A 25258-nucleotide genomic window follows, 5' to 3' on the forward strand; every position below is an offset into this window, starting at 1 on the left:
GGCTCACTGGGTGCACTGGGCTCCCCATGCTTGCTTGTCCTTGACAACATCACCCAGCAGCACCCATGGTTTTACTCCTGCAGCCGGGAGCTCTGCAGCAGCACAAACACCTCCCATGTGCTCCATGGGGCTGCTGCTCTGCCGGGGCTCCCCGTTCCTCCTTTCCCTGCCCATCCAGCCCTTTCCCAGCCCCACAGCTCCGCTCCACGGGCACCGAGGCCGTGAGCCCCGGGCTGGTGCTGGCCCCGCTCAGGCAGAGCCACCAGCACCGGCTGCTCAGCACTCCGGATGGAGGTGCCGGGACGGGGGCACCATCCCTAGGGATCCACCCCACATCCCCCCCACGCGCTGCTTTGGGGGCCGCTGCTATTCCAGGGCTCCCCAGAGCAAAGGCAGCTCATTCCCATGCATGATCCAGCGGGAAGCTCATTGCAGGCTTCCCTCCTCCTCCCCCCCAGCTCAGTGCTGATGGCACCCGCTCCAACCAAGCCTTTTCCACCCCAAAACGGGTGGGTTTAACCCATTTTGGGTTAAGATCGGGTTAAATGGGGGCTTGGGATGGAGCGGGAGCAACTGCAGGGTCCCGCGCCCCCCCCATCCCATCACTCACCCCTGGGGCGGGTTCTTGTCCAACCACCCCGCTCTGAGCGGGGCCGCCAGCGCCGGCCCCTCCATGTCCGTGCCGCTGGGGAAGGCGGGCGCTGGGTGCAGGCTGGGGCTGGGGCTGCGGACATGGAGCGGGGGGGGCGTTGAGCTGGCAGGGGCCGGGGGTGGGGACAGGGAGGGTGAGGACACCCCCCCACCCCCCCCGCACGCTGCGGCCTCCCCTTGTCCTTCCCCGGGGCATGGGCAGAGCAGGAGGCAGCGGCCGGGACGGGGGGGCCCTTGTGGGGTCTTCCTGGTGGGTCCCATTATGGGGGTCCCCATAGTGGGGGTTTCCTTGATGGGGTCCCCCTAAGTGGAGGTCTCATTGATGGGGGCCCCATAGGTGGGATCCCGTGGATGGGGGTCCCTTGGTGGGGGTCCCTTTGGTGGGGGTCCCTCTGGTGGGGTCCCCTTCTGGGGGTCCCATTGGTGGGGTCCCCATTGGTGGGAGTCCCCTTGGTGGGGATCCCACTGGTGAGATCCCCTTGTGGGGGTCCCATTGGTGGGGGTCCCATAGTGGGGGTTTCCCTGGTGGGGTCCCCCTAAGTGGGGGTCTCATTGAGGGGGGTCCCATAGGTGGGATCCCGCTGTGGGGGTCCCATTGGTGGGGTCCCATTGGTGGGAATCCCCCAGGTCCTGGGACAGGAGGGACCCGGATTCCAGCCCTGGGAATGGGGGACGAGGGGAGGCCCATGGCCACAGCCCCAAACCCGGATAGGTGCAGAGCTGCTCCCTGCTCACGCATGCACACGCGTGCTCCCCTCCATGAGTACTGTGTGTGCACACGCGTGCACAGCCCGTGGAGCCCCGACTTCTGCACACACACACATGGACCAGTGCTCTCTGCCTGTGCTTACACGCACACACACACATGCACAAGCATCCCTGGTGCACGTATCCCTTGCCTGTACATGCACACACACACATGTGCATGCAAAGTATCTCCAGCTGTGCATGCACGCACATACATGTATGCACAAGCATCGCACAGCACATGCACACATATCCCTTCTTCATACATGCGCACACACACGTGCACACACACATGTACAAGCATCCCTGCCACAGGAATATCTTGCCTATACACACACACGCACACATGTGCACACACATACACACGTGTGCGTGCACATACATGTGTCCCCATCCTGCACACACACACGCACACGGGTCCCATCCTGCACACACACACACAGTCCCATCCTGCACACACACACACAGTCCCATCCTGCACACATACACATACATGTCCCCCCCTGCACACAGACACACGGGTCCCATCCTGCACACACACACGCACACGGGTCCCATCCTGCACACACACACCCGGGTCCCAGCCAGGCCCTACCTGCCCAGCGCAGCATCTCCCTGCTCCTCACTGAGCTCATCCTCACTGAAGAGGCTGTTGGCGCGCAGGGACCGCGGTGCCCCGGGCTCAGCATCCTCCTGCAGGGACACACGTGGGAGCATCCCAATGCTCCAACCCCTCTGCTCCAGCCAGGAGAGCCCAGGGGGTGCGGAGCAGCCCCAGACCCTGCTGCGGGGCTCAGTCGGGTGCGATGCTGCAGGTGGACTCGCACACGGCAAGCGCAGGATGCAGGGAGCTGCAGGGATGCTCTGGGGTGGCTCCGGGCGCTCAGGGTGGCAGGGACCCCGCTCTGCACATGGCAGGGGTGCTCCCCAGCACCTCCAAAGCAGCCCAGCACCAACGCTGCTCCCTTGGGAACGGTCCCCCTGCTACCGGTGGGATGGGACAGGCTGAAAGGTGGGACCATAGAACCTCATGGAGAAGAGAAGGCTCCTTAAGAGGAGACCTGAGAGCAGCTCCAGTGCCTAAAGGGGCTGCAGGAAACCTGGAGAGGGGCTTGGGACAAGGGCCCGTAGGGATGGGATGAGGAGTAATGGCTTTAACCTGGAAGAGGGAAGAGTTCGATGGGATATTGGGATGAAGCTCCTCCCTGTGAGGGTGCTGAGGCGCTGGCCCAGGGTGCCCAGAGAAGCTGTGGCTGCCCCATCCCTGGCAGTGCTCAAGGCCAGGTTGGACACAGGGGCTTGGAGCAAGCTGCTCCAGTGGAAGGGGTCCCTGCCCGTGGCAGGGGTTGGAACTGGAGGAGCTTTAAGCTCCCTTCATCCCAACCCATCCCAGGACTCCAGGACCAACCTTCTCAGCCATTTCCCCCGTGGCTCCAGTTAATTCCTCCTCCGAGGCCGAGTCCTCATAGTCCGAGTCATCTGCAGGAGCAGAGGGAAGATGCTGGGATGGAGCGAGGGGTCCTGCACCCCCTGCCCGGCCCAGCCTGCACAGGGATGCGCCAGCACTGGACGGTGCCACTTCCCCAACACTGCCCTTGGCAAACCCCAGCTCCAGGGCAACAATGGGGGCTTTATCCGGAGCCTGGAGAAGAGCTGGGAAGGGCAAAGTCCCACTGGTGGCAACGGCACAACCCCCAGGGCACCACCGGGATGGGACTTTGGCACCATCCCTGCTCTTGTGCCCCTGCCCACCCAGCATCACCCCAGTTAAACCAGGGCTGCTTCAAACACGGTGACCCCCAAGGAAAGAGCAGGGAGCTCCAGGAATTGGTGCTTTCAGAACTCTCCGCCCTCCTCCAGGAGATGCTGCATCCAAACCCCATCCCAGAGCCCGCATCCCCTGGAGAGCCCCACCCCAGAGGGTACGGAAGGGGACGGAGCAGGGGAGGACCCACCAAGCAGGAGCACGGCACCCACAGGACGGGTGGTGCTGGAGGGACCCATCCCAAGGGATCACCTGGGCCAGGGGAAGGTCCGAGGGCCCCCCTGTACTCACCGAACTGGGGCACGAAGGGGACGGTGCCCTTGGGGGGCGGCTCCGGCGCCGGGGGCTTGGAGCGGGGCAGGAGCAGCGGTGGGGACGGGGGGCACGGGGGGACCCCAGGGGGTCTCTCGGCGATGGGGACCCCCTCCTTGGCAGGGGTGCTATGGAGAGAGGAGCAAACGCTGCTTGGAGCAGCCCGAACCTCCCCTTCCCAACCCTGCTGCATCACGAGATGGGGCGAGAAGACCCCACCGCATCCAGCGCCCCAAGACCCAGCACATCCGAGCCCATGGACTGGGTCCCATTGACCTCCCATGGAAAACTTCACCTTCCTCAGGTTATCCCGGTGCTTTTCCAGCCTGGGAATAGCTTCCTGCTCCCAACCTCACTTCCCCATCACCAGGGCTGCGGCTCCGGTGCCTCATCTGCCCCCAAAGGACACCAGAAGCCGCCTATGGCATCGGAGGCCACGTCCTGGAGCGGGTTTGATGCTCTCCTGCAGCCTTGAACAGCGGCACTGGTGCTTCCCCAGCTGGATCTGGGGTGCCCCAAGCAGGATGGGGGGGGCTGGGGGCTCCCTGCCTACCCGGGGCCCTACAGTGGGGTGGGAACCAGGGATTCCAGTAAGGGAATCCCGTAAGGGAACAGGGAACCAGTAAGAAGATGGGATCAAGGAGCTGGGAGCTTGATGTCAAGGATCAACCCTTGGAGATGGAGCCTTGGGGCTCTCCTGGGTTGAGAACCCCAAAACCTTGGCCAGGGTTGCAGAGGGACCCCAGGGACCCTCTTCCTGCCCACGGGCTGCTCCTGCCTCCTGTTCTCCACTCAATTCCTGCTTCCCGACCATAAACAGAAACCGCGGGATTTATGGATCTGGTTTTAGGGCAGGAAGTGGAGACGAAGCTTCCTGAGGAGATAAAAGGATGCGGGACCTGACTGACCAGCCCTGAAGGCAAGGAGGGCGCTGAGGAGGCAGGCAGAGACCCACCTCGAGCCCCCCACCGTGGAACCACCATGGAATGGGTTGGGTTGGGTTGAAGGGACCTCAAAGCGCATCCAGCCCCAACCCCTGCCCTGGGCACGCTGGTGCTGACGCCACCATCCCCATCCCTGATGTGCCCCACACCAGCCCCATGGCACCAACGTCACAGCCCAGCACCACCACCAGCACCCCTATGCTAGTCCCTGGGGTCCCATGGGTGACCCCAGCCCCAGGGCTGGTGCATGGGAGGAGCCGTGTCCCACCCGGAGCAGGATGGGAATGGGCAGCGCTGGTGCTGCTCCGGTCACGCTGCCCTCCTTTCCCAGCAGCCATCGCCGTGGGAACCAGCCGCATCCATTCGGGAATGCGGGCACGGAGCGGCCACACAGCCCAGGCAGCGGCTGGTGGCACCCAGGGGTGCAGGAACACAGGGACAGGAGGTGACAACAGAGCCCAATGGGGTCTGCGCATTCAGGGCCGCATTGGTGCTGCCCTCGTGTCCCCCCATGGGTGCTCTGGGGGCTCCATCACCCCTGCACCCCAGAGCCAAACCCCACCACCCGGGGCTCACAGGGATGTGCCTCTGCCATCCAGCCATCACCTTCCTGGATGTCACCCACTGACCTTCTGCACCCCCCAGGGGTTCAAACCCCATCCCCACTGCTGGTGGGCTCCTCTGCACCCATCGTGTGCGCAGGGCATGGGGACAGGGCGTCCTCTCCAGCAGCATCACCCCAGTATTGAGGTGTGGACACAAGTATCCAGCACTGCGGCCCCATCAGGGGCTGCCCCTGGGACACACACATCAAATCCAGCCACGGCCAGGAGGTGCTGGGGAGCTCCTGGTGTTGAACATGGTGGCTGTGGTCACCCCTTGGGAGGTGGCACCGCTGGACATCCCGCAACCATCACCCCAACAGGGGCAAGCATCAAGCATCACCCCAGCATGGACAACCATCACCTCCAACATGGGCAACCATCACCTCCAACAGGGGCAAGCATCACCCCAGCATGGACAACCACCACCTCCAACATGGGCAACTATTGCCTCCAACATGGGCAACCATCACCTCCAACAGGGGCAACCATCACCTCCAACATGGGCAACTATTGCCTCCAACAGGGGCAACCATCACCTCCAACATGGGCAACCATCACCTCCAACAGGGGCAACCATCACCTCCAACATGGGCAACTATTGCCTCCAACATGGGCAACCATCACCTCCAACAGGGGCAACCATCACCTCCAACATGGGCAACTATTGCCTCCAACAGGGGCAACCATCACCTCCAACATGGGCAACCATCACCTCCAACAGGGGCAACCATCACCTCCAACATGGGCAACTATTGCCTCCAACATGGGCAACCATCACCTCCAACAGGGGCAACCATCACCTCCAACATGGGCAACTATTGCCTCCAACAGGGGCAACCATCACCTCCAACATGGGCAACTATTGCCTCCAACAGGGGCAACCATCACCTCCAACAGGGGCAACCATCACCTCCAACATGGGCAACTATTGCCTCCAACAGGGGCAACCATCACCTCCAACAGGGGCAACCATCACCTCCAACATGGGCAACTATTGCCTCCAACAGGGGCAACCATCACCTCCAACATGGGCAACTATTGCCTCCAACAGGGGCAATCATCACCCCATTGCTCTATGTCCCTGTGCACCTCATTCCATGGGGGGAGCCGTGGCACCTCCAGGAGCCCTGTGGCACCCACCGTGGACACGTCCCTGTCCCCTTCACATGGGGCACGTCCCCAGGGCACAGCGTGGCCGAGTGCCCAGCACCGAGCCCAGCACCGCGCCCGCAGTGCCCACCCCGAGACTATGGAATGGAGCAGGAAGGACCCAGCCCCGCGGTGCCGGGTCCCTGCCGGGGGCAGAAGGTGCCGCGGGCACCATCCAGCCGCTGCCTGCGCACCGAGGGGACGGTGGCACCCAGGGACCTGCTCCCGCAACCCCCCCCCGGGCCGCCGCAGGGACGCGGCTCCTCCCGCCCATCCCATGCAAGGGCAGGAAACACGCAGCGAACGGGGTCGCTCCCTGGGCACCCCCCCCGGTCCCCTCCGTGCATCCCGCACCCACGGCGGGGCCGCGGGACCCGGTACCTGCGCGAGCCCCGGGGCCCGGATGCGGCGCGGTCCGGGGATGCGGCGGGACCGGAGCTCTCGTCACCCCCGGCACTTCCTGCGCCACCGAAACTTCCTGCACCGGCCCCGGCCAGCGCCGGACGGGGCCACTGCGGCCAACGGTGGCCACTGGTGGCCATTGGTGACACTGGGGCCACTGGTACCGCTGGTGGCACCGCAGAGCTCCCGGCCAGGGCAGGGCGGGCAGCGGGTCCAAGGGGGGCTTGGGGACCACCTCGGTGCAGAAGGGATGGGGACGGGCTTTGGGGAGCGATCGGAGCCAGGGGCACGTGGGGATGGGTGTGTGCTCACCCATGGGTGCCATCCCCCCGCTGTGAGACCCCCTCACTCCAGCAGCACATCCCGGGGGGTCCTTGGGGAGTTCGGGGGGTCCCTCACACCGCATCGCACCTCACGCAAGGAGGATGCTCACACCCAAAGGGTCCTCTCCCCTCCCCATAATCGGATCCCCGCTCCCCCCCCCAGCTCCGCAGGGTTTTGGGGTGCAAGGTGGGGACAGCATTTGGGGGGGTCCTTTTGCTGCAGCAGCAGCCTCGGTGCTGGAGGATGCTGCAGCGGGCGGGGGGGACACACGAGGCAGGATGAGCCCCGACCTGCTCTCAGCTCATCCGGCCACATCAGCTTCCCCCCACACCCCGACCCCCCCCGGCTGCGGTTCGCTGCCTGCCCGCGCGGGGTGTGACGAGTTCCTCGGGCCTCAGCGCTGCCCGCGCCCTGCCAGGACCTGGGGATGGGGGGGATAAAGGGGGGACAAGAACCCTCACCCCCTGCTAGGGTCCCCCAAAAGGGGATGGGGCAAAGGTGTGGTGTTCCTGGGGTGACCCTCGCACACAAACAGGGACACTGCGACACTAGAGGGCATTGCTGGGCAAGACAAGCCACCGCTGCTTGGGTACCCCAGGTACGCTGGCGGGTACCCCAAAGGGATGCGCAGGGGGGTACCCCACATGTGCTAGGGCTTGGGGTACCCCAGGGGATGTGAAGGGGTCGGGGGGAGTACCCCAGGAGATGTGCTGGGGGGGTACCCCAGGGATACGTGCTGGAGCTGGAGGTACCCCTGGAATAATGGCTGGGGTTTGGGGGTACCCCAGGGATATGTGATGGGGGTACCCCAGGAGACCTGTTGGGGGGTACCCGAGGGGGATGTGGTGGGGTTTGGGGGTACCCTAGGGGGATGTGCTGTGGGCTGGGGGGTGCCTCCCCCCGGCCAACCCCCATCGTCACCCCATGCCCCCACCCAACGGTCCCCCCACCACCACAGCAGCCCCCCCACGGCTCCCCACCCCCCCTGTGTCACACCCCCACCCCCCCCGCACCCCCTTTACCTCCTGTGGGACGCGGCCCTGGGGGGCAGCTCCGGGGGGGCCTGCGGGGCCTGGCCCTTGGCTTCCAGCTGATGGCGCTTGGCCGGCAGCGGCGGCAGGGGGGGTCTCAGCGGGGGCTGCGTGGTGCCGGGCGGTGGGGAGGCCCCTCTGGGTGCTGGGGGGGCGCTGGGAGGGGGCTCGGGGCTGCCCCCCTTTAGCGATGCGGAGAACTTGAGCGGGGGCCGGCAGCCGACCCTGGGCGGGATGGGCGGGGGGTGATGGGGGAGGCTCGCGCCCTGGTCCAGCTCCATCAGCGGGCAGCGGGGCTCGGGATGCTCCTGGGGGTGCTCCGGTTGCTCCGGATGCTCGGGCAGCGCCGCGGTGCTCATGCGGAAAACGTGTCTCTTCATGGGCACAGGCTTCGGGGCGGGGGCCACGGGGGGGGTCCCCTCAGCAAAGGCTTTCTGCAGCCCCAGCAGGATGCGGCGGCGGTGGCCGGGCAGGTGCACCCCGAGCTGGGTCAGGCTCTGCTCCGTCAGCGCCCGGCAGTCCCGCACCGTCCGCAGCTCCCTCCGCTGGAAGCATCCCGCGTACTGCTCGAGGTGCAGGGCGGCCAACCAGGCGGCCACGGGCAGGGACCCCTCCTCTTCCATGGTGGGGGCCGGCGGCAGAGCCCCCGCGGTGCTCAGAGCATCCCCTGCGCGCGGCGAGGCTCAGGATGCATCAGGATCTAGGGATGGAGATAACAGGGGTCAGGGTCGGTCCTGGACTGAGGGAATGTGGGCCCTGAACTAACATTACCCCCTGGGTTTGGAGGGGACCGAGGGGGATGCAGGGATCTGGGAATGGTGGAAGATCCTGGATGAGGTGTCTAAATGTCGGTGTCATCCCCACTGAGGCTCAACAGGCCACCATAAGCACCACCAGCACCAGTACTATGAAGTCCCAGTGTGCTCCCCAGCCTCAGCATCCCACCATGTGCAATGGGTGAGTTGGTGTGGGGTGACCATAGACCCCCCCCCCAAAGCCATGGGGCGTCCCACTGCATGCAATGGGCAGGCTGGTGTGGGGTGGCTGCAAACCCCCCACAACCAGACCCCATGGCAAGAAGCAACCAGCAGAATCCACTGGGAACTGCGGTGTCCCGGAGGATGCTCGAGTAATTAAGGGATAATCGATAGGGAGCGGAGATGATGCATCAGGAGCTGCAGAGCTGCTGCAGATGAGAGGCAGCTCCTGCTCTCCCTGCTCCCAGCCTCTGCCTGAGTGAGCCAGGATGGACAGAGAGACACGGGCAGATGGATGGGTCCAGGAGCTGCACCTCAGAGCCTCTGCATGGCAATGGGATGCTGAGAGAAGTCACTGTAGCAGAGGGATGCTGTTACCAGCCCCATCAAACCCATGGGTCACAAAGTATCTCCCAAGCTCTGATAGAGCAGCACAAGCTCACACTGGCCCTCAGTGGAGCTTAAACCTCCCCTCTGGCAGGTTCAAGCCATTCCCCTTGGCCTGGCCCTACAGGCCCTTGTCCCAAGCCCCTCTCCAGCTTTCCTGCAGCCCCTTTAGGCACTGGAGCTGCTCTAAGGTCTCCCCTTAAGGAGCCTTCTCCTCCCCAGGCTGGACCCCAGCTCCCAGCCCGGAGCTGCCCCCATCACACAGCTGATTTTGGCCGTTTCAGAGCTGCTCCATGGGAGCCCGAGCATTTCCTGGTGCTGCCCATGCCGTCGGCCCGTGTGGGTCACGCTGGCTCTGACTCAGGCACTTCCCTCACTTGCGGTTTCGGTTGCCCCAGCCAATGGTGCATCCTCTTCCCGAAATACCCGGGCTCATCCCAGCGGATTGGCCTCAAACCCACGTGTCCCGAGGAAGGACCCTGAGGTGAGCGGCACCAGCCCAACCCCACATCCCCATCAGACCCAATGAGCAGCCAGAAGTCCCTTGAAGCAGCACAGACCCAGGGATGCAGCCACATTCCAGCCCTTTCCACCTCCCACCTCCAAACCCAACTCGTGCACCATCAAACCAGGCAAGCGACAGCGCTGGTGACATCAGTGTCACAGGACATCCAGGGCTGTCACCCCTTGGGTCGCTGCATGCAGCAGCAGAACCCTATGGAGGAGCCACATCCTATGGCTATGGAGTCCCACATATGTCCCCTCCTGGGAAGAGCCATGGAGCATCCCCATTGCCTCCAGTGATGGCAACCCCAGAGTTGTGCCAAGCTCTTCACCCTCACAAATGATCCAGCGCGATCCTGCCGTGTTAACTCCCATCATTTGTCATTTAACCTCTATCCAAGAGAGGAGGAAATTCCAGGAGCAGAATCAACCTGGAGAAACGCCCTATCCCAGTCGGCTGATGGGAATGGGGGAGTCACCCCAGCCCTGGCCCCCAGCAGCACCTTTCGGCTCTCAAATCCTCTTGTGCTTATCCACCACATTCCTGCCCGGGATTAGGGAATGCCGCCAGGGCTGTTCTGTAAGAGCCTTAAGGGCTGTAAGAGTGCTGTGATGAGGGGCAGGGATGGGTGGATTGGGGGGGGGGGGCAAAACACACCTTGGGGTGATGACAGGGCCAGATCCCCCCCCCCATCCCAATGCTCATCTCAGTGTCCCCATGCTGGGGATGGAGGACATGGGGATGGTCCCCATCGTCCCCATAGGGGGGACTGAGGGGCTGAGCTCTCAAACAGGGGTGCTGTGGTTTTGCTGGGGGGGAGGGGGTCCACGTCCACCCAGCCCTCTCCAACCCCACCCAGATGCCTTCAACTCAGCGGAGGGATTGGGATGAGGGAGCTGAGCATCCCCCTGGGCTGCTGAGCACGACTGCGGCACCCGGGGTGAGCTCAGCATCCCTGTGCCCCTCCTTAGGGACAGCCCGCACCCAGGCCCCCTTCCCAAGGAGGATTTCAACAGGAAAACAGCCGTGTCCTGCCCTCCAGCAGCAACCCCAGCCCATGCCAAAGCTGTGCCCGGCACCACCAGGGTGAAGAACCACCCCTGGCACCCACCCCGCACCCAGCACAGCGCCACGGGACCGGGTGCTTTGAGCAGGGCTGGTTGGAGCATCAGCAGCAGAGCAGCACCGGATGGCTCTGGAGGTGCCCAGGCTCAGGGCAGCACCGTCCCCAAGCACCATCCAGCCAAACTGAGCCCTTCCCTGCTCGTCCCTCCAAGGACACTCGCGCTGGTGGAGGGAAACCAGCACAGGAACACACCAGGGGCTCCACAACCCCCTGATGGGTCCAATTCCCATCCCAATTCCTTCTCCAGCGCTGGCAAACGCTGCCTGCACCCGGAATTCCCCTTTCTCAAAGCACGGGGCTCGCTCATGGGGGAGACCCATTGGAGAGGACGAAGGGGATGGTGCCGGGGCTCAGGGTGATGTGGACGCTTCCAGAGGGATCTGTGCCCACCCAAGGACCTCCCCAACGCCCCCCCGGGGCAATGGGAGCTGCCGGAAGGCTGCAATGGGGCTGCGAGCCCCGGGCAGTGTTGTAATAACCGGTGCAACCCGCGGGGCCCAGCTCCGCACCGACCGCAGCCACCGCGGGGCAGGAGGGAGCCGGGGCCGAGAGAGAGGAAGGAAGGGACGGGGAGGGCGTCCCCGGGACGCTGGGGGGGGAGCGGGCACCGGGATCGATGTCCCCGGTGCGGCAGCAGGATGCTGGAGAGGGGCTTGGGACACGGGATGGAGGGATGGGATGAGGAGTAACGGCTTCAACCTGGAAGAGGGAAGAGATGGATGGGATATTGGGATGAAGCTCCTCCCTGTGAGGGTGCTGAGGCGCTGGCCCAGGGTGCCCAGAGAAGCTGTGGCTGCCCCATCCCTGGCAGTGTTCAAGGCCAGGTTGGACACAGGGGCTTGGAGCAAGCTGCTCCAGTGGAAGGGGTCCCTGCCCGTGGCAGGGGTTGGAGCTGGAGGAGCTTTAAGGTCCCTTCATCCCAACCCATCCCATGTCCCAGCCTGGCCCTAGAGCCCAGCACCCACCTGCCTGGCGCTGCCGCGTCCAGCACCGGGAATCGGAGGCTCCGCATCCTCCCGGTGAAACAGAAAACACCCAAAAGCAGAAGCAGAGCCCTGGGATCACACCCAAACGCCTCCCACCGAAACCAGGCAGCCCCAGCGCGCCGCAGCACAGAGCGCTCGCCTTGGGAAGATGAAGCCGTTTCGCTTTCAAGTTCTCACAGTGAATGCACGATGCAAATAACACCCAACCCCCCTGCAGCACCCGGGGAGCAAGTTACATCCTGCAAAGTCATCAGAATCCGGGGTGGAAAAGCTCCTCCAGAGCCTCCTCCTGCTGCCAGGGATCCCAATCTCAAAGGGCTTCATGTTTAAGCAGTCACGATGGGGGCCCAGGGCTGCAGGCTGCTGGGGCTGTTCTGCTGCTCCCACACCCTGCTCCAGCCATGGTGCCGCAGTGGGAATCGCCTGAGGGTGGATGCGCATGGAAGTGTGGGGTGCACAAGGAGGGAAGACAGCAGGAGGGAACACTGGGAGATGGGACAGCTCCATCCCTGTCCCGGCCATGGGCAGCTCATGGGGTGCTCCATAGACTCATGGAATGGTTTGGGATGAAGGGACCTCAAAGCTCACCCAGTTCCATCCCCCTGCCACAGGCAGGGACACCTTCCACTGGAGCAGCTTGCTCCAAGCCCCTTCCAAGCCATTCCCCTTGGCCTGTCCCTACAGGCCCTTGTCCCAAGCCCCTCTCCAGCTTTCCTGCAGCCCCTTTAGGCACTGGAGCTGCTCTGAGGTCTCCCCTTCAGGAGCCTTCTCTTCTCCAGGCTGCCCCAGCCCAGCTCTCTCAGCCTGGCTCCAGAGCAGAGCTGCTCCAGCCCTCGCAGCAGCTCCTCACCCCAAGTCCTTCTCCTCAGGCTGCTCCATCCATCTCCCCCATCCCGCTTCCCCCTTCTCCAACGCCAGCAGGAGGAAGGTGATGAGGATGGTGCTGAGCAGGAACATGAGGAGGTCGCAGGGCAGCAAACAGAGGGTTCCTCATTCCTCCGGGGTCCTCCCCGTGCTTCCCTTCTCCTCCTGGAAGTAAAACCCAGGAAGCTGAAGTGGTCCCTGGGCTGCAGCACGAACCGCAGCTCCCGGCGCCCCCTCCTGGGGCATCACCACCAGAAACGGGGCAAAACTGGCCAGAAATGGGCAAATCCAGAGAAAACGGGGACAAATCCAGAGCTGCTGCCCCTGTCCCTGCATCCAGCCGGAGCCCCGCAGCTCCTGACACACTTCCTGCAAGGAAAATAGGTCAGGAAGCGTTCCCCGGCCCCCCCGTGCCAGCGCTTGGGACTGAACCCAACCTCCGGGGGTCCCTCAGTGCCGGGGGGGGGGACCTTTGCCATCGCCTCTGCCCCCCAGACCTCCTCCTCCTCCTCCTCGGGGTGCGTTAGCACCCATGGGTGCCCCAGCTCTATGGGTGCAGCTCCCCATCAGCAGCAGATTCAGGGTGTCCGATGCCACCCCGGCCCCCATTGGGTGCCCCAAACCACCCCGTCAGCACCCAAAGCCCCCGGTGCGCAGTGACGGAGCAACATTCCCGAGTGCTGGATGGACCTGCTGGGGGGGGGACGTGGGATGTGGGGCACGGAGCGGTGCAGAAATCCAATGGGATTGTGAATATCCCGCCCCTGATGTCCCGGCTGCCGCGGATGGAAAACAACCGGCAGCTCCCGCAGGAGCTGGATCCCCGCGCCTGCATCCCGGCGTATCCCGATGGGATCACGCCCCCCCCCCCCCCCCCCCCCCCGCAGCGCCCAGCTTGGATGAGCACCTCTGCTCACACTGCACCCACTGAACCCCCCCCAAGCAATGGGACCCCCCCGGAATCCCCCCCCCATGGCCGCGGGACGCGGCGGCAGCGACACGGAGCCAACCTCGGCATTCCCGGAGGACAAAGCGGCCGCTGTCCCGCTGCAGCCGTGACGCCGGAGGAATTCCTGAGGCCGCGGCACACGGGCCGGGAGGAGGAGGAGGAAGGCGTTGGGTGCTGTTGGGTGCCGTTGGGTGCCGTTGGGTGCCGCTGGGTGCCGTCGGGTGCCGCTGGGTGCTATGGGTGCTGCTGGGTGCTATGGGTGCCGCTGGCAGGGATCCCGGCGCTGTCTGCCCGCGCCCGGGGCCGTGCGGAGCCGGGTTTCCCAATGGAAAACAAACCCCGTTCCAGGGCCTCCGGGCGCTGCTCCCCCGGGATTTATCCCGGCACCGGCGGCGGATCCACGGGGTTGGCCCTCAACAACCCCCCCCCCCCCCCGGTGATGGAGCCCCGGTGAGCGCAGGGATACGGGATGGGGACGGGCTGCGGCAGGGACCGGAGCGGGGATGGGGGAGCTGGGAATGAGCTGGGACGTGCTGGGAGTGAGGTGGGGAGTGCTGAGGGGAGCAGGGGGGTCCTGGGAATGAGCTTGGGTGTGCTGGGAACGAGCTGGAAAGTGCTTGGAGTGAACTGGGATATACTGGGAATGAGGTGGGGAGTGCTGAGATTGAGATGGGACGTGCTGGGGTCAGCTGGGGGAAAGATGGGGAGTGCTGGGGTTGAACTGGGCTATACTGGAATTGAGTTGGGTTATACTGGGGAGATGGGATGTGTTTGGGGTGAAGTGGAGTTTGCTGGGGGAAGCTGGGGCATACTGGGATTGAGCTGGGCAGCACTGGGCTGAATCATACCACATGAAGAGGGGGGCCAGAGCCACCCCCCCCCCCGGGTGTATTTGCACCCCCAGAGCCGCCATTCCCCCCCCAGTCCCAGCGGAGCCCTGCTCCAAGCCGCTTCCATAGGGATTGGACCCGCTCATGGCAACGGGAGCGGGGGAATTCCCGCGGGACTTTCCCAGTGGATCCACACAAAAACCCCATTGTTGGGAGCCTCGGGGGGGTTCCCTCCCCCCACCCCATCCCCCATTCCCGGCTCCTTGGATTTGGGATAACGCAGGGGGATGGTTTCGGGGTGAAGGGTCCTCCCCATCCCGCCCTGCCACAGGGACAGCAGGGAGCAGGGGATGGATCCGGCTGGAGCAGGACAGGGGGGTACAGACACCATGGGCACCCCACTGCAGCACCCCTGCACCCAGCACCCCATTGCAGCACCCCAGAAGCACCCCAATCTCAGCCTCAGCAGTGGTTGAGAGCAGCTCAATGTCCAGGCTCTTACACCCCAACCTCGAGGGCTCTGGGTACCCCAAAACCCTGCAGACCCCAAACCCATCACCCCGATATGACAGATCCACCCCTGGTCCCCGGTGAGCTGCCCACAATGGGGGCATCCCACAATTGGGGGAACCCCCTTCTAATGGTGGCTCTTGCAAAGCCTTCTCGGAGTGCCCTCCCCACCATCCTCATCCTCCTCTTCATCGCTCCCCATCGCATCCCCCCTGAACCCTATCGCCCTTCCTCATCCCCATGGATCTGAGGGTCCCTGCTTGGGGGACACTGGTTTTGGGGGGCTATTTGCAACTATTGCCCATATAGAGGTAGATGATGATGAAGGCCCTGGGGAGGGGGGTGAAGGCTTTGGATTCATCCCATCTTCCCACTGGACACTGCAGAACATGGAACCATTGCCAGCCCCATATGGGGGGGCTGTACCCCAGTTGGGGTGTTCCATGGGCGCTACTGGTGCGGTCCCAGTCAGTGCTGGGGGTGACTGGGCTCCCAATGGTGGCTCTGGGGGCATCAACGCAGGGACCCCCCCCACTGGATCCCCATTGTCCCCAGGGGACAGGGCCAGGATACAGACACCCCCCCCCCCAATCCCTTGTCCTTGTCCCAGATTCATTTGGTTTATTCCTAAATAATCAGCTCCAGATCAAGGTACAAAATCTCCGACATCCCAAATTCCCGAGCCGCGGCCGCGATTCCCAGTGCTGGAAGTGCTCAAACGCCGGAGGGGCCCACGGACCCCCCCACAACATCTGGAGGTGGCAGCAGAGCCCCCTGAGTCCCCCCAGTAGGTTTAGAGGCACCAGGACCTCCCCAGCACATCTGGAGCTGGAGATGCTGGAGCCCCCCAGCACATCTTGGGGTGCCAGGAGCCCCCCAAAGACACCTGAAGATGCTGGGACCCCCAACAGGGAGGTGCTGAGAGGCCCCCAAGTCCTGACAACATGAACGGAGGTGCCCCAAGGCCCCCCCCAGCACATCTGGAGGTGCCCCAAGTCCCCCCAATAGGCTTAGAGGTACCAGGAGCCCCCCCAGAGCATCTGGAGATGCTGGAGGCCCCCAGCACATCTGGAGTGCCAGGAGGCCCCCCCCATACCTGAAGACACTGGGGATGCCCCCAGAACGCCTGGAGGTGCCCCCACACCCCCAAAGCCCCCCCCCCAAACACACCTGAAGATACTGGGACCCCCAGGTCCCCCATCAGGGAGGTGCTGAGACCCCCCCCACATCCTGGCACCACACATGGAGGTGCCCCAAGAGCCCCCCAGCACATCTGGGGGTACCAGGAGCCCCCCAAGCCCCCCCCCCACCTGCATGGATGTGCTATAAGACACCCCCCCCATACTGGAGGTGCTGGGATCACCCCAAGCCCCCCCCTACATTCTTGGACAAGCTGGGAGCCCCCCTAAGCCCCCCAAGTTCTCCCCCCTCCAAACCCCAGCCCCCCCAAACCCTGGGGGTCCATCTGGGGGGTCCCATGGGGAGAAGGGACAGGGCAGCAGAGGGAAAAGGCTGGGGGTGCCCCAAAGGCTGGGGAGCAAGGGCAGGACCCCCCGTTTTCCTCTTCCCACCCCCCCCAAGGGCACGAGCTGAAGAGCACTTTGGGCTGGGCAATGATGGGGATGAGGATGAGGATGATGGTTGTGAATGGACCAGATACCCCCCAGCTCCCACACCCAATGTGGGGGGCAGCCACCATGGCCCTATGGTCCCCAAGCAGTGGGGTGACACTTGGGGGTCCCCCCAAAGCATTGGGTCATGTTCTTGATGTGCACGAGGGACACGAGCTGTGATGGATGGGGGGGGCACATGGACCATAGAGGCCCCATGGCAGGGGGGACACAGGGACCATAGAGCCCCATGGGACAGGGGGGCACACGGACCATAGAGCCCCATAAGGTGATGGGGACACATGGACCACAGAGCCCCATGGGGACAGTGGGACTCAGACGGACCATGGCCCCCATAGGGGTGCATGGGGCTCAGTTGAGGCTGTCCTCGTCGCTGGCCTCGCCGCGCTCCTCCCTGCTCTCCGGGAGGGAGCTCTCGTCGATGTTCTCCAGGGAATCCGCGTGCTGGAGCGAGAGCTCGGACAGCGCCAGCGCCGGGAGCCGGCTCTGCTCCGGGAAGAGCCAGGGCTTGAAGTGCGGCTCGTGCCGCTGCTTCCACTCGGGGTACTTCAGGCACGCCTTGTACATCTTCCGCATGGCCTGCGGGAGCGGGAGGGACTGCATCCCCATCCCCATCCCATTCCATCCCCATCCCTACCCCATCCCCATCCCATTCCATCCCATCCCTACCCCATCCCCATCCCATTCCATCCCATCCCTACCCCATCCCCATTCCATCCCATCCCCATCCCATTCCATCCCATCCCTACCCCATCCCCATTCCATTCCATCCCCATCCCATCCCCATCCCCATTCCCATCCCATCCCTATCCCATCCCCATCCCATTCCATCCCATCCCTACCCCATCCCCATCCCATTCCATCCCATCCCTACCCCATCCCCATTCCATTCCATCCCCATCCCATCGCCATCCCATTCCATCCCATCCCTACCCCATCCCCATCCCATTCCATCCCCACCCCATCCCCATCCCATTCCATCCCCATCCCCGTCCCATCCCCATCCCATTCCATCCCTACCCCATATCCATCCCATTCCATCCCCATCCCATCCCCATCCCCATCCCATCCCTATCCCATTGCCATCCCATCCTCATCCCATTCCATCCCTATCCCATCCCTATCCCATCCCCATCCCCCTCCCATCCCTATACAATTCCCATCCCCATCTCCATCCCATCCTATCCCAATCCCCATCCCATCCTAATCCCCATCCCCATCTCCATCTTTATTCCCATCCCCATCCTGCACTCACCTTGGGAGCCAGGAACTGTGAGGATTTGTTCACCACCCACTTGGGAAGGGAACCTGGGGGAAGAGGAGACACATTGGGGCTGGTCCCTGCTTGGGGGCATCTTGTGGTGAGGGGACCGGGTGATCCAGGGATGCTCAGCCAGGAGAAGCAGGATTCAACCCGAATTCCCATTGTAGCTTCTTGCTGCTTCCCAAAAAAGCCATTTCAGCATCTTGGCCACCCCAACAATAGACATTTCAAGAGAATGGGCACAAAATGTTCCCTCCTGGTGCCAGCGCTCCGGTTGTATCCTGAGATGATCCCACTGATGCCTCTTGGAGCCCACCTGAAGCCCACCCACCCTCCCAGCTCTGGGAAACACCCAGCTCCATCCATCCCACCGCATTGATCCCATCACCAACCCTGGAAACACCCAGCTCCATCCATCCCACCGCATTGATCCCATCATCAACCTTGGAAACACCCAGCTCCATCCATCCCACCGCACTGATCCCATCATCAACCTTGGAAACACCCAGCTCCATCCATCCCACCGCACTGATCCCATCATCAACCTTGGAAACACCCAGCTCCATCCATCCCACTGCACTGATCCCATCATCAACCTTGGAAACACCCAGCTCCATCCATCCCACCGCACTGATCCCATCATCAACCTTGGAAACACCCAGCTCCATCCATCCCACCGCATTGATCCCATCATCAACCTTGGAAACACCCAGCTCCATCCATCCCACCGCATTGATCCCATCATCAACCTTGGAAACACCCAGCTCCATCCATCCCACCGCATTGATCCCATCATCAACCTTGGAAACACCCAGCTCCATCCATCCCACCGCATTGATCCCATCATCAACCTTGGAAACACCCAGCTCCATCCATCCCACCGCATTGATCCCATCATCAACCTTGGAAACACCCAGCTCCATCCATCCCACCGCACTGATCCCATCATCAACCTTGGAAACACCCAGCTCCATCCATCCCACTGCACTGATCCCATCATCAACCTTGGAAACACCCAGCTCCATCCATCCCATCACATTGATCCCATCATCAACCCTGGAAACACCCAGCTCCATCCATCCCACTGCACTGATCCCATCATCAACCCTGGAAACACCCAGCTCCATCCATCCCACTGCGCTGATCCCATGGTTCTGTGATCCACCTCAGCTGATCCATCAGGACCACCCCTAACCAGAAGCTATCTGTCCCCAAGGGTGGTCCGAGCCTCCAGGATGCTGGGCAGGGGATGGGGGTCCCCCCTTTACCTTTGGGGTCCACCTGCGCCAGGTAGGTGATGGTGCAGCTCTTGGCCCCCGTCCCCTCGATCAAGTATCCCGTCTGGATGGAGACGGCTCGGACCATGTCCTTCCGCGGGGGGTACTTCTGCAGGGGGGGGACAGGGGGTGGGCTCAGGCATCCCCCCTCCACCCACCCCAGCGCAGGCAGCACCCATGGGACCCCCTCAGCGCACTCACAGGGTGCTTGACGGAGTAGTTCATGATGATGTAGTCATTGCCCATGGGCAGCCAGGAGCGCAGCGTGATGACATCCCGGTTCTTGAGGGGCTTGGGGCACTTCCCTATGGACAACAATGGGGGAGACCCCTCCCAGCATGAGCAAACCCCCAGATCCCACCCGGAATGGTGCCAGGCTCCCCCTGGGCACCATGGGCACCACCAGCCCCATGGCTGACGGAGCCTCCATCACCACGGGACCCATGGCCGTGCTCACAGGCGTAGTAGCCCACGTCGGAGTTGACGGTGAGCTTCCCGATGTCGAAGGTCTCGATGACGTTGGTGTCCCACTTCTTGCGGTACTCGATGTCGTGCAGCACGTCATAGAGCGTCTCTGCCGGCACGTCCCGGCACTCCATCCTGCACTGCAGCACGCCACAAGCGGGTGGCCATGGGGACCCGGTGGAGACACCCACATCCATCCATCCCACCACACTGATCCCATCATCAACACTGGAGACACGCGCATCCATCCATCCCACCACACTGATCCCATCATCAACACTGGAGACACCCACATCCATCCATCCATCCCACCACACTGATCCCATCATCAACACTGGAGACACCCACATCCATCCATCCCACCACACTGATCCCATCATCAACACTGGAGACACGCGCATCCATCCATCCCACCACACTGATCCCATCATCAACACTGGAGACACCCACATCCATCCATCCATCCCACCACACTGATCCCATCATCAACACTGGAGACACCCACATCCATCCATCCCACCACACTGATCCCACCATTAACACTGGAGACACCCACATCCATCCATCCCACCACACTGATCCCATCATCAACACTGGAGACACACGCATCCATCCATCCCACCACACTGATCCCACCATTAACACTGGAGACAACTGGATCCATCCATCTCACTGCATTGATCCCATCATCAACACTGGAAACACCTGGATCCATCCATCCCATCACATTGATCCCATCATCAACCTTGGAAACACCCAGCTCCATCCATCCCACTGCGCTGATCCCATCATCAACACTGGAGACACCTGGATTCATCCATCCCACTGCACTGATCCCATCATCAAGACTGGAGACACCTGGATTCATCCATCCCACTGCACTGATCCCATCATCAACCTTGGAAACACCCAGCTCCATCCATCCCACTGCATTGATCCCATCATCAACCTTGGAAACACCCAGCTCCATCCATCCCACCGTGTTGATCCCATCATCAACCCTGGAGACACCCAGTTGGGTGGGAATGTGACCATGGGGACACCCAAAAGGAGTTACAACAGTGGGGACCCCAGATGGAAGGGTGGCCATGGGGTCCCCAAGGAGGGCAGCCATGGGGACACCTGGATGGAACAATGGCCATAGAGACCCCTAAGGAGGAGGGGGCCATGGACCCCCCAGTGAGGGTCTCCTCTCACGTTCCTGAACCCCAACGCAAGAGTCCCCAGAGGAGCTGGATCCCAACCATCCCAGCTTAGCCCAGTGAGGCCCAGTCTGGCACTGGGGCCATGGCTGGTGCATGGCACCAGGGGGGGACAGCGCTGAGCAGCTGGGGAAGAAGAGGAGAAAGGAGGAGCCAGGTCCTGCACCCCAGATGGGCCCGAGCTGGGAACCGGGATCAGCCCCACCAGCTCCAAGTCATCCCAAGGGGGGCTGAGACCCTCCTGGACCCAGGGGGGCTGCTGGGGCTGGATTAGGGTGAAGGAGCTGGAGCCTGGCCCCAACCCCATGGAGCCCAACTCCCACCCCATGGAGCCCTTCTCCAACCCCAGAGAGCCCTTCTCCAACCCCACAGAGCCCTTCTCCAACCCCACAGAGCCCTTCTCCAACCCCACAGAGCCCTTCTCTAACCCCATGGAGCCCTTCTCCAACCCCAGAGAGCCCTTCTCCAACCCCACAGAGCCCTTCTCTAACCCCATGGAGCCCATCTCCAACCCCACAGAGCCCTTCTCTAACCCCATGGAGCCCATCTCCAACCCCATGGAGCCCTTCTCCAACCCCATGGAGCCCAACTCTCACCCCATGGAGTCCCTCTCCAACCCCATGGAGCCCTTTTCCAACCCCATGGAGGCCATCTCCAACCCCATGGAGCCTCTCTCCCACCCCATGGAGCCCATCTCCCACCCCATGGAACCCAACTCCCACCCCATGGAGCCCATCTCCAACCCCATGGAGCCCTTCTCCAACCCCATGGAGCCCAACTCTCACCCCATGGAGTCCCTCTCCAACCCCATGGAGCCCTTCTCCAACCCCATGGAGCCCCTCTCCAACCCCATGGAAGCCATCTCCAGCCCCACATTTCCCCCCTCCTGCACCTCAGTCACCCCCCACCACATCAGCCAACATCTGGTCCAGGGACAGCCCCTCACGTCAGTGTCCCCCCAGCTCCCACCCACATGGGCCGGGCTGGATGCGGGAGCTCCGGACGTGGAATGTCACCGGGAGAGGGGACGGAGCCGCCCGGCGCAGCGCCGCAGCCCTGGGTCAATATTGACTCTATGGGGTGAGGAGGAGGAGGAGCAGGAGGAGGAGGAGGAAGGTGACACACGGTGCCACCGGCTCTGCCCCAGGCAAGAGGTGCCCATGGCCTCCCCACGATGTCCCCTCCATGCCCGGAGCAGGACCATGGGTGCAGCCACGTGGGTCATTAGGTTAATTACAGGGAAGACCCATGTTCGTTAGTGACCATCGCAAGGGTCATAAGGCACAAGCAGGGGAGGTCCCAGCCGGAACAGCTCCAACCCCATCCCATGGGATTGCTCCTTCCCAAGGAGCCCCTTCCCCAGGGCAGCATCTCCCTTGATCCACCAGGATGGGATGGGGGTCCCAAATGGTGTCCCCCATCCTTGGGATCACCGAATGCCGTGTCCCATGTCCCAGGGATGAATCACAACCTTGTTTCCAGCCTCCTGGAAAACAGGTTAGACCAGAGCTGCATTCCTGATGGGAAAAGCGGAGATGCCAAAGAGGGGTGGGAGCTGTGGGGGGGTGAACCCCCCCCCGGGCTTGGATACCACATTTATCCATGAAAGCCAGGTGAGCATCCCATCCTGGAGCCTGGGTGTCCCCCCGGACCCTGATACCTGCCCAGCGCCACTGCACACACACACACAGCATCCGTGTGGGAGCATCCAGCAGGATCTTCCCAAGCAGGATCCCGGCAGGAAGGTGCTGGGAGCACCGGGACGGACAGGGAAGGACGTGGGGACGGGTGAGGGACGGCGCCAGGTACAAACTGCCCGTGGTGGGAACGCGCCGGACCAGGACATCCTGGTGCACACCTTGGGATGGTTCCCAGCCCCGCCGGAGAACGTGGCACAACCGGATTGTTGGGATGGGCAGGGAACAGGCAGGGGACAGGCAGGGGACGGGCAGGACACCCCCAGTGCCTCCCTGCACACACAGCAGCGCCCCAATCCCACCGGAGCCGCTTTGGGATGCAGGAACACCCCAAAAGCCATCAGCAGAGCTGGGGGGCTCAGCGTGGGGACCGGGATGTGCTGCCCCATGGAGGCAGGCCCAGTGCAGCCTGCCCATGGTGCCACCACGGTGATGGGCGCTCGGTGCCCCCCGTGTCCCAAAACCTCCTCACTGGGGCTCACTGTGACAGCACCCACGGCCATTGCCACCCCTTGTCCCCAGGCACTCCTCCAGGCTCTGCCACGCCAGCGCTGGGAGCCAACAGAGGCGATTCCCGGCGGGATTCCCCGTGGGAACCGGGACCAACCGGTGCCACCGCCGCAGGGACGGGTCCTGCCGGTGCCACGTCTGTGTTCGGTGGCTGCAGAACCGATGCCACCCCATGGCACGGGCGAGGGACAGCACCACAGGGACCACAAGGACCCCGCAGCTCCTCCATGCAGTGAGCCCTGGGGGGTCCCCGTCACCCCCCTGCAACTCCCTGGTCCCCACTTGTCCCAGCTCTGCCTTGGGACACCCCTGGGGTCCCTGTTTGCAATGGGTGAGAGCTCAGCCAGGTCCCGGCTCGCCCCGGGGGCTGCATCACTTGAGGGTCCCCACCTTGCCCCAGGGTCCCCACTAACCCCTGGGGTCCCCACTTGCCAGAGGGTCCCTGCTTGCACTCAGTTTCTGATCACCCCCATGGTCCACACTTACTTCGGGGTCCCCCCTTGCCCCACGGTGCAGCATCACTTGAGGGTCCCCACTTGCTGTGGAGTCCCTGCTCACCCCAGGGTGCTGCATTGCCCCAGGGTCCCCACTCGTTTTGGGGCCCCCCCTGCTTCAGGGCGCTGCATCACCCCCAAGTCCCCACTCGTTTTGGAGTCCCTGCTCACCCCAGGGCTCTCCATCACCCCCTAACCCCCACTCACTTTGGGGTCCCCCTTGCTTCAGGTTGCTGCATCAGCCCCAAGTCTCAACTTACTGTGGGGTCCCCCCTCACCCCAGGGTGCTCCATCACCCGCCAAGTCCCATTCACTGCGGGGTCCCCCCTTACCCCTTGGGGCAGCATCACCCCAGCTCCCCCCTTCCCTCCAGCTTCCCTCCCCCCCCCTCCCGGGGCATTCCCCTTGGTTCCCCCCGCCCCAAGGCCCCCGCTCCGGGGCTGCCCCCGGTGCCGGTGCCGGTTCCCGTTCCCGGGCTCTCACCTTGATCTTGTGGAGGTCGCGCTCGGGCTCGCGGAGCTGCACCCACACCGCCACCCCCCCCTTGCTGTAGGTGAGGCTCCAGCCGCGCTCGGACTCGCACAGCGCCCGGAACGCGCCGAAGTCGCGGTCGTCGGGGATCTGGACGCTGTCGCGGCCCGACATGGTCCGGTCCGGTCCGGTCCGGTCCGGTTCGGTCCGGTCCCGCCGCGCCCCTCCCGCCCGCTCCCGCTCTCGCTCTGTGGCCGGTGCCGCGGTCGCGGCGGCCCCTACGGCGGCATCGCCGGTGCGCGGTGCGCGATGGGCAGGGGCGGGACCGGGAGCGCGGGGCGGCTCCGGGGCGGGGCGGGACCGAGAACGGTCGGGGGGGACGCGGGGGGGACGGGGAGGGGAGCGCCAGAACCGGACGAGGTTGGGGGGGGCACCGGGAGCGCTGGGGGGGGAGCGGGATGCGAGGAGGGCACCGGGACGCACACGCAGATGTGCGCAGCTGCTGCAGGGACACCGCAGTGCGCACACAAACACGCGTGTACATACATGTACATGCGAGCGCACACGCATGGCCTTCACGGGCATGCACGTGGATGCGCTCATAGACACAGGCGTGCACAGTGGCACATACGTGACTGCACACACACACATGGGCTCATGCATACAGGTGTGCGTACAGAGGCATGGACATGGATGCACACGTATGTGCATTCATACATACATGCGTAGAGGCATGCATGTGGATGCACACATGTGCGCTAATACAGGTATGCACACATAGAGGCATGTACATGCATGCACACACACGTGCACTAATACAGGCATTCACACACAGAGGCATGTACATGCATGCACACAAGTGATTCACAGATGTGTACACACACATGTACTCACATGCCTGTACACAGTCATGTACATGCATGCACACACATGCAGTGATATGCACATGAATGTGTGCGCATTCAGGCATCTATGTCGATGCACACATATGTGCCCCATGTACACAGGCATGCATACCTCGGCATGTATGTGCATGCACACACATGATTCACAGACATGCACACATGTGTGTACTCACACATGCACACACACATTCAGTCATGCACATGCTTGCACATACATGTGCAGTCATGCACACAGGCATGCACACACTCACAGGCATGTATGTGCATGTGCACACAGG

At 63.2% G+C, this 25258-nt stretch overlaps 2 protein-coding genes across 2 annotated transcripts in view; both read right to left on the bottom strand.

The window, feature by feature from the left end:
* ARAP1 (ArfGAP with RhoGAP domain, ankyrin repeat and PH domain 1) overlaps positions 1-8553 on the bottom strand; it is a gene marked incomplete at its 5' end in the record, with an annotated part of 29907 nt that extends 21354 nt beyond the window's left edge. Inside the window, 8 exons of the mRNA XM_080613587.1 lie at positions 611-724; positions 1994-2091; positions 2807-2877; positions 3455-3603; positions 3961-4036; positions 6555-6836; positions 7190-7320; positions 7922-8553. Of these exons, the coding sequence (XP_080469713.1) occupies positions 611-724; positions 1994-2091; positions 2807-2877; positions 3455-3603; positions 3961-4036; positions 6555-6836; positions 7190-7320; positions 7922-8553 (1553 nt within the window). The remainder of the gene's footprint in view (positions 1-610; positions 725-1993; positions 2092-2806; positions 2878-3454; positions 3604-3960; positions 4037-6554; positions 6837-7189; positions 7321-7921) is intronic.
* An 8125-nt stretch (positions 8554-16678) lies between these two features.
* On the bottom strand, positions 16679-24249 carry STARD10 (StAR related lipid transfer domain containing 10; the record flags this gene model as incomplete). The annotated part of the gene is made up of 6 exons (XM_080612958.1): positions 16679-17274; positions 17951-18003; positions 19228-19345; positions 19438-19541; positions 19694-19841; positions 24088-24249. The coding sequence occupies 6 exons, from the start codon at positions 24247-24249 to the stop codon at positions 17047-17049; spliced, it is 813 nt and encodes a 270-aa protein (XP_080469084.1). The 3' UTR covers positions 16679-17046.
* Positions 24250-25258: the final 1009 nt, after the last annotated feature.

The sequence above is a fragment of the Psittacula echo genome (genome assembly GCF_963264785.1).
Source record: "Psittacula echo genome assembly, chromosome: 3".
NCBI classification, from domain to species: Eukaryota; Metazoa; Chordata; class Aves; order Psittaciformes; family Psittacidae; genus Psittacula; species Psittacula echo.